The sequence below is a fragment of the Vanacampus margaritifer genome, chromosome 4 (genome assembly GCF_051991255.1).
Source record: "Vanacampus margaritifer isolate UIUO_Vmar chromosome 4, RoL_Vmar_1.0, whole genome shotgun sequence".
Taxonomy (NCBI): domain Eukaryota; kingdom Metazoa; phylum Chordata; class Actinopteri; order Syngnathiformes; family Syngnathidae; genus Vanacampus; species Vanacampus margaritifer.
The window spans coordinates 5,909,062-5,925,702 of NC_135435.1; the positions used below are offsets into that span (position 1 = coordinate 5,909,062).

A 16,641-nucleotide genomic window follows, 5' to 3' on the forward strand; every position below is an offset into this window, starting at 1 on the left:
CAATGGCGGCAGTCTTTGTAGTAACACGCTCAGATCTGTAGGCAGAAATGGCTTATATATCGTAGCAGAAGTTCCAGTGGCCGGATCAACTTTCGTCAACATGGGTGCCTGCAAACTTGACTTAGAGCGAGTCACTATTTCATTAGAAGCACTGTCTAAAAGTCCATCTGGTACGCTGGGGTCACATGACCCAGAAACATCTCCACCGCACATGTTAGCTTTGCTAATTTTCTATGTATATCTTCAATTTGACAGCTAACAGATGCTTCTCCGGTCATCTCATGTTCTCGCTGTCGGATCAATTCCTCACGTTCGGCCCTCAATGCACAATCTTGTTCAATCAATTCATCTCTAGCGGCTTTTTCGAAACGCATCAGATTAGTACGCCATCTCGAACGAAAAGACTGTGGAATCTCCGCATACCGAGCCAATTCCAATCCGAAATCTTTTGCCTTATTTAATCTGTCTTCCGGGTCATTTCTCATGTCTAACAATTTATCCAAATTCCATTCCAACCGCTTAATAGAAGCACTTACGCCCGCAGATAATGCACTAGCCGCCTTCTCAACGGAGTCGCCAGTTAGCGCCTCGTCACGATTCCCCGACTCCCATTTCACATCGAGATTACCACCATTTACTGTCAATATAGGATCTTGCAAATCCTGTAGCATCTGAATAGCCGTACTATACGGTGATTGAGTAAACGGGTTCTTAGGACCAAATTCATCACTCGCACTGGCTTCCGCATACGCTGGAGGAGTCATTAACCTAGCATTAGCCATGCGGTCATCAAACACGTTGCCGTTAGCCGAGCCATGGCTAGCGTCAGCCATGCGGTCATCAAACACGTTGCCGTTAGCCGAGCCGTGGCTAGCGGACTCGCTCAACACAGCTTTTCGAGCCACTTTCACAGAGCTGCCCAAAGCAAGCATTCTAGCGTTGACCAACATTTGGTCCACATACCTGTCAACTTGTACGTTTTATACGTATTTTGTACGTTTTTTTACCATTTCAAATCATGTACGCCGTACACCGACTTTTGTACGGGGAAAAAAAAATGCGCTGACATGCGCATGCGTAGATATACATAGAGTAAATATCGTGGAAGCAAGCATGGAGGAGCCACCTAGGAAGAAACGAAGAACTCAAGGATCGGGTCGACACCAGAAAGAATGGGAGTTACTTCAAGGTGAATATGCTGGCTGGATTAAAGCATCGTTAAGAGGCACTCAATTCTCATTCTGTGTCCCTTGCAATAAAGACGTGAAAGTTGCTGCGAGTGGATTTTACGATCTGAAGAGCCACTTTAAAACTGCCGGACACGTGGAGAATGTGAAAAAAAACAATTCACATGTCCCATTAACCAAGCACTTCGTCTCTACCGCAAATCCTGCAGCATCCCACAAAACGACAAATGCGGAAATTCTCTTCTGCCATTTTCTTGCTGAGCACAACATTGCTTTCACAGCTGCGGACCACTTCTCGGATTTGGTGAAAGTTATGTTTCCGGATTCACAGACAGCTAAGGTAATTTATTATTATTATTATTATTATCATTCATATCTACAATGAATCAGCATTTATGGCACCGTGTCAAAAATTAAAATTTTATATTTTAATATTATATTTTTGCAGGAGTTTGCATGTCGGAGGACCAAGGCTACGATGATTGTTAAGGAGAGCCTTGCACGTGGCTACACCCAAGACGTCATTCAGTACTGCAGAACTCACCCATTTACCCTCATGATTGATGAAAGCAATGATCGTACTACCAAAAAGCGACTTGTTGTGTTAGCTCACTTCTTTGATGGGGAGAACACAAATACCAGACTCCTCGATTTACCAGAGTTGGCATCAGGCACAGCAGCATCAATCTTTGCCGTTATTGACAACATTTTACAAGAAAATGACATTCCATGGAGTAACGTTGTGGGATTTGCAAGCGACAATTGCAACACCATGGTTGGAAAGAAAAACTCTGTCTTGTCTAGGATAAAAGAAAAAAATGGGGCTGTTTTTAGTGTTGGATGCATTTGTCATCTTGGCAATCTGTGTGTCAAAGATGGACTGAAGACATTGCCAGTAAACATAGATGACTTGCTGGTGGATATATTTTATTTTTTTAAAAATAGTTCCAAACGAATTGAGGATTTTAAAGAGTTTCAGGACTTTACAAATTCCGAGCAAGAAAAAATCCTAAAGCATTGTCCGACACGATGGTTGTCTCTGTAAAAAGTGGTTGAAAGAACATTGTCTCAGTACGAAGCACTCAAAAGCTACTTCGCTAGCCATGCGGATGTTGAAAGAGCAGGTAAAGTGAAAAGCATCCATGATCGACTTCAAGACCCTGTTACTCTCCTCACACTCCACTTCCTCAGCTTCATCCTGCCTCAAATAAATCAATTCAATATTGTGTTCCAAACAGAGGCATGTATGATTGGAGATTTGCTACCAGAAATGGAAAGACTCTTAAAGAAACTCTTGGTGAAATTTGTGCAAATGGAACATGTCAAATCTGCTGATAGCCTGCTGGCAGTTGATTATACAAACAGATGCCTGCAGCATGAAGATAGCAGGCTTGCTGTTGGCTTGGGCACCAGGGCCCTCTTCCAAGAAACCAATGAGGAGGATGAAATCAGGCAAAGCATCACACCAGCCATGCAAGCAACTTTTTTTTCCTCTGTTCGCTCCTTCTACGAGGCTGTTGTAACTAAAATGATACAAAAATTTCCATTTGAGAATACAATACTGAGTGACTTGGTGGTGTTGGACCCAAGAAAGAGAGAGATGTTGGATTACACAAGTATTGTTAAGCTTGCAAACAGGTTTACACCAGACTTTGATCAGGAACAATTAAAAGATGAATGGGAAGACTATCAACTAATACCTGATGATCTTCTCCCTCAGAAAAGTCAGGATGGACAACCAATTCGTCCAGAGACATTTTGGCCTCATGTGTTCAAAATGAAAACTGGTTTGGGGCTGGATCGCTTTCCACTGATGAGAAAGATGTATCTAATTTTACTCAGCCTTCCTCACAGTAATGCTGATAGCGAGCGGGTTTTCAGCCATGTGAGGAAAATTCATACAGAGTACAGAAAGACAATGGGAACAGACACTCTTACTTCTTTATTACAGATGAAATTGAACTGTGACAACTGTTGCTCACAAGTGAGACCCTCATTAGAGCAGATAAAGTCTGCTAAATCATGCACATTGGCTTACAATAGGAAGCACTGAAGGCACAGTTTATTGCATTGTAAACTTTTTAAATTGAATAAAAGACTTTGTATGCAAATTACCTTTGTTATTTCTATTACACTGTCTGGTTACCGCGAGTAAACATGCGTCGTACGGTGTTTGTAAGGTTTTTTTGGGGTTTGTAAGGGGAATCATAATCATTTATAAGGGCAGTTATCGGCAGAGGTTGACAGGTATGGGTCCATGACCTTACATTGTCGTCTAACTTTCCTTCCATTCCAAGAAAATATAGATGTGTTTTTCACGGAGTTAGTCAGCGACCGGCGTTGTTTCATACACGCAAGCTCCACGGATTTCATTAATGCAATCAAACATACCTTCGACTCCAGACATGGGAACCAACCATCATCACAATTAGTACGCATCCATTCATATAAAAGATTTTTCGACTTACTTCTCTGGCGTGGTGGGAGCGCTTCAACCATTACGAGCGTTGCAGCCTTTATCTGTTCGCTCAGCGAAGGGTTCAGAATATGGACCGGAAGTTTATGCAAATCAAACCAGCCGGAGTCTTGATCAAAAATGTCGTCCATTATATGTAGTAATTAGTCGTTTTTAATATTTATAAAGTCAGTGACGTCTCACTTATGATACTACAATATAACAGATCAAAACTATTCTCATTAATCCCCCCAAAAAAATTATTATTCTTATTATTATTATTTTTCTTATTTTTTTTTCAGACAAATACAAACAAGATGAAAATAAAACAGATATTAAATACCTTCTGTGCGACTTTAATAAATATATCCAGGATCTTCACGGGCGGCTTTTCACACAGCTCTCGAACCGTAAAAATTCACGGACGGCTAATATCACTCCACACACCGTCAATATACGGGCGTTTAACACAGCAGTCGCCTCGTGTGATCAACGCAGGCCGCTTATAGCACAACACACAACAGCACTCACTTAAGTGTGATCAACACTTAGCGGCTAATAGCACACCTACAACAAACACAGCCTATACCTTCGTGGAACTCAATCTCTTATGCCGTTTCAAATGGCGGAGCGCTCCTACTTGACGTCACTTCCGTACACAACGGGCATCACTTTCCTATGCATAGTTCAATGTCGTAGTAATTTTCAAAATCGAGGACTTTGCGTCCCTCCGTAAGAAATACTACTTTAACCCCCCTAACTTGTTCACAGATCCCAAATACAACTTAGCACAGACGAAATGCAACTGTATTGATCCTAAACAACCAGAATTTCTCTACGTGGATAAAATGTCCACTCACCTTGTTAATATTTTTGCGCTTTAGAAATCCGGTGTTCAGGATCAATCACAGCTGTTGAAAAAATGTCTCAATATGTCCACGTCAGGGTAAACATTTTGAAGGAATATTTTGATTACTATATTAAGTGTAATCTTTGCGTGTCCAAAATAATTGTATTCAGGATCTGATGAAGAAGTTTTCTTGCAAGAATTTATTTAGAAGCTTCTAAAGACACAGTCAGGACACCCACATCTGAATGCAAGGTGGAGCCCCCAAGTGTGTGTCAATTTACAGATCGACTCATTTATACTCTAAAGATAAAAGGTTCCTCTTCCCCTCCTAAGTTGATTAAAGGACAGACATGTCGACTCCTAGTGAACAAATGTGTGATGTTATTAGTAAGCAGACGTGATGTTATTAGTAAGCAGACGTGATGTTATTAGTAAGCAGACGTTTACATACAGACATGTTGATTCCAGGTTGGACAAAGGTGTAATCTTATTAGTAAACAGACATTTACATACAGTTCCCCTTCTTGACTGGGGGAACAAATGCAATTAGGATCTAACCCCAGACTTTTAGACTCCAATGACAAAAGGCTCTGATAACATCATGCACATTCCTATCTTCAATAGCTTTGAGGGTGAGAGGATAAAATAAAGTTCACAAAATCATTATTCCACTGTATTCTATTAAACACTCATGATTATATCACATCTATGTCTATAAGTAAATTCAAAAACAGTAAAACCACAAATTAAAAATTTTAAATGTCTTCAGTTTCCATAGTGTAGTGGTTATCACGTTTGCCTAACATGCGAAAGGTCCACGGCTCGAGACCGGGTGGAAACATGACCATTTTCTTTGTATTTGTAATAAAAACTGAGCATCGAAAAGATTGTTTTCACAAGTACCACCTCCCCGTCGGGGAATTCAACCCCGGTCTTCCCCGTGACAGGGAGAGATACTATCTACTATACTAACTGGGAAAGAAGGGCTATACAACTACCTATGGGTCTGGTGTAGAGGGGAACCTGTCCTTGAAAACTGGAAAAGCCAGCCAGCTAGTTTGATTTCCGGCAGTGCTAATAAGTTCAAGTTAAGCGCGTCTTTCCATAGTGTAGTGGTTATCACCTTCGCCTCACACGCGAAAGGTCCCTGGCTCGAGACCGGGTGGAAACATGACCATTTTTCTTTGTATTTGTAATAAAAACTGAGCATCGAAAAGTTTGTTTTCACAAATACCACCTCCCTGTCAAGGAATTCAACCCCGGTCTTCCCCGTGACAGGGGGAGATACTATCCACTATACTAACTAGGAAAGAAGGGCTATACAACTACCTCCTGGTCGGGTGTAGAGGGCAACCTGTCTTTGAAAACTGGAAAAGCCAGCCAGCTAGGCTGATTTTCAGCAGTGCTAACAAGTTTAAGCATAAATTCTCTTTCCATAGTGTAGTGGTTATCCTGGCTCGAGACCGGGTGGAAACATGACCATTTTCTTTGTATTTGCAATGAAAACTGGGCATCGAACCCCGGTCTTCCCCGTGACAAGGGGAGATACTATCCACTAAACTAACGAGGAATGAAAGTCTATACAGCTACCCACTGGTCGGGTGTAAAGGGGAACCTGTCATTGAAAACTGGAAAAGCCAGCCAGCTAGGCTGATTTAGAGCATTGTTAATAAGTTTAACTTGAGATTCTGTTTCCATAGTGTAGTGGTTATCAAGTTTCCCTTTCACGTGACAGATCCCTGGCTCGAGACCGGGTGGAAACATGACCATTTTCTTTGTATTTGCAATAAAAACTGACCATGGAAAAGATTGTTTTCACAAACACCAACTCCCTGTCAGGTACTCGAACCCCGGTCTTCCCTATGACAGGAGGAGATACTATCCACTATACTAATGAGGAAAGAAGGGCTATACTAGTACCTCCTAATCGGGGGTAGAGGGGAACCTGTCCTTGAAAACTGGATAAGCCAGCCAGCTAGGCTGATTTAGAATATTGCTAACAAATTGAAATTCAGAGTCTCTTTCCATAGTGTAGTGGTTATCACGTTCGCTTCACAGGCGAAAGGTCCCTGCCTCGAGACAGGGTGGTAACATGTCAATTTTCTTTAAATTTGCGAAGAAAACTGAGCATCCAAAAGATTGTTTTCACAAACACAACCTCCCCGTCGAGGAATCGAACCCCGGTCTTCCCCGTGACAAGTGGAGATACTATCCACTATACTAACGAGGAAAGAAGTTCTATACAGCTACCCACTGGTCGGTGTAGAGGGGAACCTGTCCTTGAAAACTGGAAAAGCCAGCCAGCTAGTTTGATTTCCGGCAGATCTAACAAGTTTAAGTTAAGCGTGTGTTTCCAAAGTGTAGTGGTTATCACGTTCGCCTAACACGCGAAAGGTCCTTGGCTCGAGACCGGGTGGAAACATGACCATTTTCTTTGTATTTGTAATAAAAACTGAGCATCCAAAAGATTGTTTTCACAAACACAACCTCCCCGTCGGGGAATCGAACCCCGGTCTTCCCCGTGACGGGGAGATACTATCCACTACAATAACGAGAAAAGAAGGGCTATACAACTACCTCCTGGTCGGGTGTAGAGGGCAACCTGTCCTTGAAAACTGGAAAAGCCAGCCAGCTAGTTTAATTTCCGGCAGTGCTAACAAGTTTAAGTTAAGCGTGTGGTTCCATAGTGTAGTGGTTATCATGTTTGCTTCACACGCGAAATGTCCCTGGCTCGAGACCGGGTGGAAACATGACCATTTTCTTTGTATTTGCAATGAAAACTGAGCATCCAAAAGATTGTTTTCACAAACACCACCTCCCCATCGGGGAATCTAACCCCGGTCTTCCCTGTGACAGGGGGAGATACAATCCACTACAATAACGAGAAAAGAAGGGCTATACAACTACCTCCTGGTCGGGTGTAGAGGGCAACCTGTCCTTGAAAACTGGAAACGCCAGCCAGCTAGGCTGATTTTCAGCAGTGCTAACAAGTTTAAGTTCAGATTTTGTTTCCATAGTGTAGTGGTTATCACGTTCGCTTCACACGCGAAAGGTCCCTGGCTCGAGACCGGGTGGAAACATGGCAATTTTCTTTAAATTTGCAATGATAACTGAGCATCCAAAAGATTGTTTTCACAAACACAACCTCCCCGTCGTGGAAACGAAACCCGGTCTTCCCCGTGACAGGATGAGATACTATCCACTATACGAACGAGGAAAGAAGGGCTGTACAACTACCTATGGGTCGGGTGTAGAGGGGAACCTGTCCTCGAAAACTGGAAAAGCCAGCCAGCTAGTTTGATTTCCGGCAGTGCTAACAAGTATAAGTTTAGCGTGTGTTTCCATAGTGTAGTGGTTATCACATTTGCCTAACACGCGAAAGGTCACTGGCTCGAGACCGGGTGGAAACGTGACGATTTTCTTTGTATTCGCAATGAAAACTGAAAATCCAAAAGATTGTTTTCACTAACACCACCTCCCCGTCGAGGAATCTAACCCCGGTCTTCCCTGTGACAGGGGGAGATACTATCCACTATACTAATAAGCAAAGAAGGGCTATACTACTACCTCCTGGTTGGGGGTAGAAGGGAACCTGTCCTTAAAAACTGGAAAAGCCAGCCAGCTAGGCTGATTTAGAGCATTGTTAATAAGTTTAACTTCAGATTCTGTTTCCATAGTGTAGTGGTTATCAAGTTTGCCTTTCACGCGACAGGTCCCTGGCTCGAGACCGGGTGGAAACATGACCATTTTCTTTGTATTTGCAATAAAAACTGGGCATCGAAAAGATTGTTTTCCCAAATACCACCTCCCCGTCGGGGAATTACACCCCGGTCTTCCCCGTGACAGGGGGAGATACTATCCACTATACTAACTAGGAAAGAAGGGCTATACAACTACCTCCTGGTCGGGTGTAGAGGGCAACCTGTCTTTGAAAACTGGAAAAGCCAGCCAGCTAGGCTGATTATCAGCAGTGCTAACAAGTTTAAGCTCAAATTCTGTTTCCATAGTGTAGTGGTTATCACCTTCGCCTCACATGCGAAAGGTCCCTGGCTCGAGACCGGGTGGAAACAAGACCATTTTCTTTGTATTTGTAATAAAAACTGAACATCGAAAAGATTGTTTTCACAAATACCACCTCCCCTTCGGGGAATTCAACCCCGGTCTTCCCCGTGACAGGGGGAGATACTATCCACTATACTAACTAGGAAAGAAAGGCTATACAACTACCTATGTGTCGGGTGTAGAGGTGAACCTGTCCTCGAAAACTGGAAAAGCCAGCCAGCTAGTTTGATTTCTGGCAGTGCTAACAAGTTTAAGTTCAGAGTCTGTTTACATAGTATAGTGGTTATCACGTTCGCCTAACACGCGAAAGGTCCACGGCTCGAGACCGGGTGGAAACATGGCAATTTTCTTCAAATTTTCAATGAAAACTGAGCATCCAAATGATTGTTTTCACAAACACAACCTCCCCATTGGAGTATCGAACCCCGGTCTTCCCCGTGACAGGGGGAGATACTATCCACTATACTAACGAGGAAAGAAGGGCTATACAACTACCTATTGGTCGGGTGTAGAGGAGAACCTGTCCTCGAAAACTGGAAAAGCCAGCCAGCTAGTTTGATTTCCGGCAGTGCTAACAAGTTTAAGTTAAGCATGTGTTTCCATAGTGTAGTGGTTATCACGTTTGCTTCACACACGAAAGGTCCCTGGCTCGAGACCAGGTGGAAACATGGCAATTTCCCTCAAATTTGCAATGAAAACTGAGCATCCAAAAGATTGTTTTCACAAACACCACCTCCCCGTCGGGGAATCTAACCCCGGTCTTCCCTGTGACAGGGGGAGATACCATCCACTACACTAACGAGAAAAGAAGGGCTATACAACTACCTCCTGGTCGGGTGTAGAGGTGGAACAACATGCAACATGGAAAACCTGCAGGACTCCGGCCCTCGATGCCCACCTCTGCATTAGAGTATTGTTTTCACAAAGACTACCTCCCTGTCGGGGAATCAAACCCCGGTCTTCCCCATGACAGGGGGACATACCACTATACTAACGAGGAAAGAAGGGCTATACTACTACCTCCTGGGCGGGGGTAGAGGGGAACCTGTCCTTGAAAACTGGAAAAGCGAGCCAGCTCGGCTGATTTTTAGCAGTTCTAACAATTTAAGTTCAGATTCTGTTTCCATAGGGTAGTGGTTATCACGTTCGCCTAACACGTGAAAGGTCCCCGCCCTGAGACCGGGTGGAAACATGACCATTTTCTTTGTATTTGCAATGAAAACTGAGCATCCAAAAGTTTGTTTTCACAAACACCACCTCCCCGTCGGGGAATCTAACGCCGGTCTTCCCCGTGACAGGGGGAGATACTATCCACTTTACTAACGAGGATAGAAGGGCTATACAACTACCTACTGGTCGGTGGTCATGAACCTGTCCTCGAAAACTGGAAAAGCCAGCCATCTAGGCTGATTTCCAGCAGTGCTAACAAGTTGAATTTCAGAGTCTGTTACCATAGTGATAATCACTTTCGCTTCACACGCGAAACGTCCCCGGCTCGAGACCGGGTGGAAACATGGTGATTTTTTTTAAATTTGCAAATAAAACTGAGCATCCAAGAGATTGTTTTCACAAACTGCACCTCCCCGTCGCAGAATCGAACCCCGGTCTACCCCGTGACAGGGGGAGATACTATCCACTATACTAACGAGGAAAGAAGGGCTATACTGCTACCTCCTGGTCGGGAGTAAAGGGGAACTTGTCCTCGAAAACTGGAAAAGCCAGCCAGCTAGGCTGATTTAGAGCATTGCTAACAAGTTGGAGTTAAGCGTGTGTTTCCATAGTGTAGTGGTTATAGCGTTCGCCTAACATGCGAAAGGAGTGGGAACATTGCAGTTTTCTTTAAATTTACAATAAAAACTGAGCATCCAAAAGGTTGTTTTCATAAACACCACCTCCCCGTCGGGAAATTGAAGGTATTATTTGATTACTTTATTAAGTGTAATCTTTGCGTGTTCAAAATAATTGCATTGAGATCTCATGAAGAAGTTTCCCTTGCAAGGATTTATTAAGAGCTCTTAAGACACAAGTGGAAGCTTACATGTTAAGCAATGTCTAGCCAGCAAGTGTGTACCGAATAGAAAACACCCACTCTTTTTATACATGAAAAAGCTTTCCCTTCCCCTCTCAGGCTGGACAAAGGGTTAGTAATTATAATAAGCAGACATGTGATATACCGACATGTTTACTCCAGCTCCCCTTCCAGCCCGGAAATATGATGTCAGGTAATGGCATGAGAACTTGACTCCCATACACATACACATTCTTATCTTCATGAGAATTTGACTCCCATACACATTCTTATTTTCATGAGAACTGGAAGGGAGTAAAAAGTTCCAATATATTTCACTACAACATTATCACAGTGTTCTTCCTTTAACTACACAGTTATATGGCATCTATATACTTATAAGTAAATTCATAAACAGTAAAAATATAAATTGAAAATGTTAAATGTCAACAAAATCCAACCCCGGTCGGAGATACTATCCACTATACTAACGAGGAAAGAAGGGCTATACTGCTACCTCCTGGTCGGGGCTAGAGGGAAACCTGGCCTCGAAAACTGGAAAAGCCAGCCAGGTAGGTTGATTTCCAGCAGTGCTAACAAGTTGAAGTTTAGAGTCTGTTTCCTTAGTGCAGTGGTAATCACGTTTGCCTCACATGCGAAAGGTCCCCGGCTCGAGACCGGGTAGAAGCATGGCAATTTTCTTTAAATATGCAATGAGAACTGAGCATCCAAAAGAATGCTTTCACAAACACCACCTCTCGTAGGGGAACCGAACCCCGTTCTGCCCCGTAACAGGGTGATATACTATCCATTAGAGCAGAGGTGGGCAATCTCGGTCCTCGAGGGCCGGAGTCCTGCAGGTTTTAGAGGTTTCTCACTTCCAACACAAGCTGATTCCAATCAGCAGGATCGTTATCAGGCTTATGCAGAGCTTGCTGATGAGCTGATCATATATCAGCTGTGTTGAAGAAGGGCAACATGCAAAACCTGCAGGACTCCGGCCCTCGATGCCCACCTCTGCATTAGAGTAACGATGAAAGAAGGGCTATAAAAATAAAACAAACCCCGGTCAGCCCCATAACAGGGGGAGATACTTACTTTCCACTACACTAATGAGAAAAGAAGGGCTATACAACTACCTCCTGGTCGGGGGTAGAGGGGAACCTGTCCTCGAAAACTGGAAAAGCCAGCCAGCTAGTTTGATTTCCGGCAGTGCTAACAAGTTTAAGTTAAGCGTCTGTTTCCATAGTGTAGTGGTTATCACGTTCGCCTCACACGCGAAAGGTCCCCGGGTGGAAACATGGCAATTTTCTTTAAATTCTCAATGAAATTTGAGAATCCAAAAGATTGTTTTCATAAACACCACATCCCCGTCAGGGAATCGAACCCGGGTCTTCTTTTTTTTTCTCGGCGTTTCGGTTTTTTGCCAAGCATTTTTCATTTTTGTTTTATTGTTTTGGCCAAACATTTTCATTTTGACGCATCCCTACTATTTAGGGTTGCTGAAGTGGAGGGTCTGTTGGTAAGTTGGAAATAAGATGCGGGAGTTGAAATTTGTCTTTGCCGTGGAACTGTGGATCAGCCCTACACTCTTGGCAGGGTCCTTGAGGGTCCATGGGAGTTAGGCCAACAACTTCCTGTGTTTTGTGGACTTGGAAATGGCATTTGACCGTGTCCCCTAGGGGATCTTGTTGGGGGTGTTCCAGGTGTATGGTGTACACGACGTCCTAGTACGGGCTGTTCAGCCCCTGTACAACCAATGTCAGTCAATGTTAATGTCAGCATTGCTTGCAGTAACTCAAATTCGCTTCCAGTGAGATTTGGGCTCCACCAAGGCTGTCCTTTATCAGTCAATCTGTTCATAACCTTAATGGACAGAATTGCTAGGCGCAGCCAAGGTGTTGAGGGTATCCATTTTGGTGTCCTCAGTATTGCATCTCTACGTTTTGCAGATAATGTGGCTCTTTTCTCATAAGAAAATAAATGGATGTAGGCTTTTAATGAAGAGTATTGAGTCGAAAGCAAAACATTTTGTGGTGAAAAGTAAACAACTTATTACGATTGTTTTTAATTTCCTCATTGTCTGTCTGACTTCCTGTTCTCTTCCTGTCAGCTCTGTCCTTGGGCATATTCCTTGCTTGTCATTCAAACTCATGTGCATGTGATACGAATAGGGCAATTTTGAGTTAATTGACCAATTGGGCCAGTTCTTAGCCTGGCCCTAGTGGTATGTAAATAACTGGCCAGAAAACTTGACATGACCAGGAAAAATGCAACAATTCTGTATGATTCAGTGACTAATAGTAGCCTTTATTCTTTGAATATAGCCTAATTTGCTGTTTTCCCACTATTTACAACATCGTGCCATCAGTAAGAACACAAGATGGGAGACTTTTTTTTCTTCAGTAAATGATGTTTTATTTGTTTTCATCTTTATTTTCCCTTGACAATAGCTATTGTTTATTTTTTTACTTGTACACATTTGAAGAGTAAAACAGAATATTGCACTCAAAACAGGAGATGGGAAAAAAGGAAAAGAAATACATCCCACATCTTTCTTTGCAGTACAACACAGTCATTTCACATGATGTGCATCCTAACCTCAACTGTAAAGCAGCACTTCTCTTTTCAAGTTATTTTCTCATCTGCTATTAAAATTTGTGAGAACTCAGAGGGTACATGCATGTACAAGCATTGCTCAGTGGAGGAAAGCAGGACTCAAATCACATTCTGTGAAAATGCAGCGGTCAAATGTGGATGTTTTAACTATGAATAATAGGTAGTAAAGTCATATCTGTCAGTCTCATATGCAAATAGTGTAGATCGTTATTAGCAGTCTGTATAATGTAGAAGTATTACAGATACAGATTACATTGCCCATCGGGGCTGCAGGGGGTAAACAGACAAACACCATCTTAAACTTGTTGACAATGTTTCCTTTCACGCAAAGGAATAAATGTAGCGTTAAATGATGCATACTTGGTTTATTGAAAAGTGCCCTTCATGACTCGGAGATGTGCTGCTGGCCACAGTGAGCCGTCAGATGTGCAGTAAACAAGGCAACCAGAAGATTTCAAAGTCCTCCACGGAGAACATAAAGGTAATCTGCATCATCACATTCAAATCAGACTGTTTGTGTACATGCAAGTCTTGTATATACACCACTTACAGGAAACAGATTCATATCCAGCAAGAACTGTATAGACTTGTGGCTCTACAAATGTTGACCCTGGCGATTGGTGTTGGTCTCGTAATTCATTTGGTTTGCTTGGTATTGAAATAGAAATAATACAAATTCCACAATATCAAATGAAAATACACTAAGAATAATTATTATAATTAAATATATCTATTGATACAGGAAATATCCAGCCCAACAAAACCAATTCAAAAATCACTAAGCATTTAAATGACTGTTTGAAAAGAAATTCACAAATTTATCTATAAACAATTTTATGCACATTTTCAGTGTATCATTTTGACACTGCAAAAAATGAAAATATAAACAGAATGATGTGGTTTGAGGCATAATTGTTTTATTCAATTTAATGTCAGGAAATTTATTTTTGTTTACGTTTCCAATATTTGACCTCATTTCCCCTGAAAACATTCAAGTGTTGACTGCAGTCGTAAATTTTCATACAAACTGTCTCTGATCACATGCATCGGTTGTTGAGCTGCTGTGGACAATTCAATATCAACAGAGCCTTCATCAGATGTATAAGTTGCCATCAGGCTCTTGCGTTGTGCTCCAGAAAATTGTCAAGTCGACCTCAGAATGTCATTCTGATGGCACATAAAAATTGCAGATGTAGAATGTCAATCTAGATTATTACGTAAACTATATAATCTTGGAGGTTGGAAGCAGAATTTTTAGAATGTTATTTTGCTACCATGCCAATTTTTGGACAAAATTAGATGAGGAATGAGTAAATATTTAAATTAAAAAACAATCTAACAAAATCATGTCTTAATGATTGAGATCGTATCATGGAAGAGAATTGGGGGCAGTAAAGACGGGAAAAAAAGCTTGGCAGAATTCTCACTTTATTCTCAGAATTCTCACTTTCTCAGAATTCTGACTTTAAAGTGAAAATTCTGGCTTTAATCTCAGAATTCTGACTGTGTTGTAGAGCTATGAATTGTGGGGGGAAGTCAGAAAGTCAGAATTCTGAAAATAAAGTCAAATTCCCGCAAACCTTTTTTTTCTTCTCTTCACTGGCCCTAATCCTCTTCCATAGAGAGCAAAGTCATTAAATTTATTGAAAATGATTTTCAAACCAATGCATTTTTGTTATCATTTAACTAAATAGGTAAGACTGCTTTCACTCTTGTACACTGGTTGTTATTTGTGCTTTTTTTTTTTTTTACTGGCAGCTCGTGGAAATCAATCACATAAACACTGATGCGATGCTTTAAAAAGTGCTCTACCAGCAAAATATCAGTGTTTCCTTTTGTGCACGCACGTCACAGACAAAACTCACAAAAATGATTGAGACCAGCTCGTCAAATCCTGTTCATGTCCAATCTCAACAACAAATACACATTTCCACCCTTGCAATCTCCTAGCACATCAGGACTAAAAGGCACATGGGTCTCACATCTCCCAGTAATCACAGCAGCAGCAGCCCACATCTTGTCCAGTGTGCAAACACAACCTCTCTCTCTATTGTTGTACATTCTTCAACCTTGAACGCAGCCTTGGAAAAAGATCCTAAAGATGCAGGAGCTGATATGAGGTTTAACGTCTTCCTTCAAATGCACTTTATCATAAAGACAGAATGTCAAGGATTGGTTGGTTGACCGTTTCTTTAGAAATCACATCTGGCTGCACTTCTTTTAAATTTTCCGCATCAGCATATCAACCACATAAATGAAAAACAAACGTCAAAGACTAGGAAAAAATGCTGAGAAATTAGTGGTCAAATTCACATCACTTTTAAATGTAGAAATAGTCAACAACCATATGGAAGTTTGAATCAAATCTTTCCTATGCTACAGCAAATATATTTGAAAGACACTGAAAGGACACTGCGGCCTCTACTTGAATATTATTCTCTATTTCACAATGTCAATTGGAGGCACAAAGTTCAAACACTGGAACTGTTATTAAAGTGAGAAAACTGATCACGATAGTCATTTTCTACCAGCACAATGTTTCAATCTGGTCAGCTATACTGCAAAAAGAACTTTAAAACTGAGATACAATTAATATTGGCCTTAATGTGTGCAAAAAGTCGACTTAGATTTCAACTGTTTGAATAGCAACAAAAATACTATAATGTCAGGAGGACATCGTGTAATTGTTGTGTCATAACAAGCTTACTGAATAATGAAACAAAACAAATGAAATGAAATTCTGCTGAGTATTTTTATAAAGTTACCACAAAAGTGAGAGAAACACATTAATTGGACATGAGAAAAGAGTTATTCAAACAGTTATGGAGGCCAAGCGTGTGACAGCATTCCTAGAACTCAATCTTGCAGGCGGGGAAAGATTCATCCTGCATGACGACGGTGCTGCTGGAGGCCAGGACCATGATGTTGAGCTCCTGCTGACGCTCGTGCGTCTGCTGGTACCACTCACGAGTCACTTCGGTGTCATGAGTCGGGATCAGCGTCACCTGAACACAAAACATTTGTAGATTTCGCATCTGAAACGGTCTTAACTTCACAACACGATGGACGATTAAGATACTGAATCAATCAACTGTGTCAAATAAAAGCAATTAGAGGTGTAACTAGGGCTGGGCCCAGGGCCGCCTTTACCTACTCCTAGGCCCCAGGGTAATCCATCAACTATTGTCCCCCCAATTAAAAAAAAAAACTAACCACGGACTTATATATGAATTCACTAGTGGTGCAACAGTGGTGCGGAAGTGTTGGGAGTGTGTGGCCGCGACTGTGGAAAAAGACAAGTGGGTCAAAATAACAATACACCAATACTGCAGTGCGACCCTTTGTCTCCCGGTGGCTCCTTTTGTTGGATCATCGCCATTCGCCAGAGGGGGTCGCAAATCTGCAAAAACTCGGTAACTTGCGTTCAGCTCCTTTAAACATGGAGAGTGAATTACAAAGT

General features: G+C 42.0%; 2 protein-coding genes and 4 non-coding genes across 8 annotated transcripts in view; 5 read left to right on the plus strand and 1 right to left on the minus strand.

Moving 5' to 3' along the window:
• Positions 1-1,030: 1,030 nt before the first annotated feature.
• Positions 1,031-2,232, plus strand: LOC144050288 (protein FAM200B-like). The gene is made up of 3 exons (XM_077563406.1): positions 1,031-1,189; positions 1,262-1,527; positions 1,636-2,232. The coding sequence occupies exons 1-3, from the start codon at positions 1,114-1,116 to the stop codon at positions 2,230-2,232; spliced, it is 939 nt and encodes a 312-aa protein (XP_077419532.1). The 5' UTR covers positions 1,031-1,113.
• A 3,028-nt stretch (positions 2,233-5,260) lies between these two features.
• On the plus strand, positions 5,261-5,333 carry trnav-aac (transfer RNA valine (anticodon AAC)). Its single transcript has one exon. It is a non-coding gene; the product is annotated as a tRNA-Val (tRNA).
• Positions 5,334-6,841: 1,508 nt separating this feature from the next.
• On the plus strand, positions 6,842-6,914 carry trnav-aac (transfer RNA valine (anticodon AAC)). The gene has a single exon. It is a non-coding gene; the product is annotated as a tRNA-Val (tRNA).
• A 585-nt stretch (positions 6,915-7,499) lies between these two features.
• trnav-cac (transfer RNA valine (anticodon CAC)) lies at positions 7,500-7,572 on the plus strand. The gene has a single exon. It is a non-coding gene; the product is annotated as a tRNA-Val (tRNA).
• Positions 7,573-8,489: 917 nt separating this feature from the next.
• On the plus strand, positions 8,490-8,562 carry trnav-cac (transfer RNA valine (anticodon CAC)). The gene has a single exon. It is a non-coding gene; the product is annotated as a tRNA-Val (tRNA).
• A 4,398-nt stretch (positions 8,563-12,960) lies between these two features.
• Positions 12,961-16,641, minus strand: part of map1aa (microtubule-associated protein 1Aa) — a 48,054-nt gene continuing 44,373 nt past the window's right edge. For all 3 annotated transcript variants that reach the window (XM_077564670.1, XM_077564671.1, XM_077564672.1), the window contains one exon: positions 12,961-16,186. In XM_077564670.1, coding sequence (XP_077420796.1) covers positions 16,031-16,186 — 156 coding nt within the window. In that variant the 3' untranslated portion in view covers positions 12,961-16,030. The remainder of the gene's footprint in view (positions 16,187-16,641) is intronic.

Bases quoted from the DNA above. Each gene is read 5' to 3' on its own strand.
- LOC144050288 (XM_077563406.1), top strand. From the start codon at position 1,114: ATGGAGGAGCCACCTAGGAAGAAACGAAGAACTCAAGGATCGGGTCGA. The intron at 1,190-1,261 runs GTGAATATGCTG...CTTGCAATAAAG, and splicing joins AGAATGGGAGTTACTTCAAG to ACGTGAAAGTTGCTGCGAGT. The intron at 1,528-1,635 runs GTAATTTATTAT...ATATTTTTGCAG, and splicing joins CGGATTCACAGACAGCTAAG to GAGTTTGCATGTCGGAGGAC.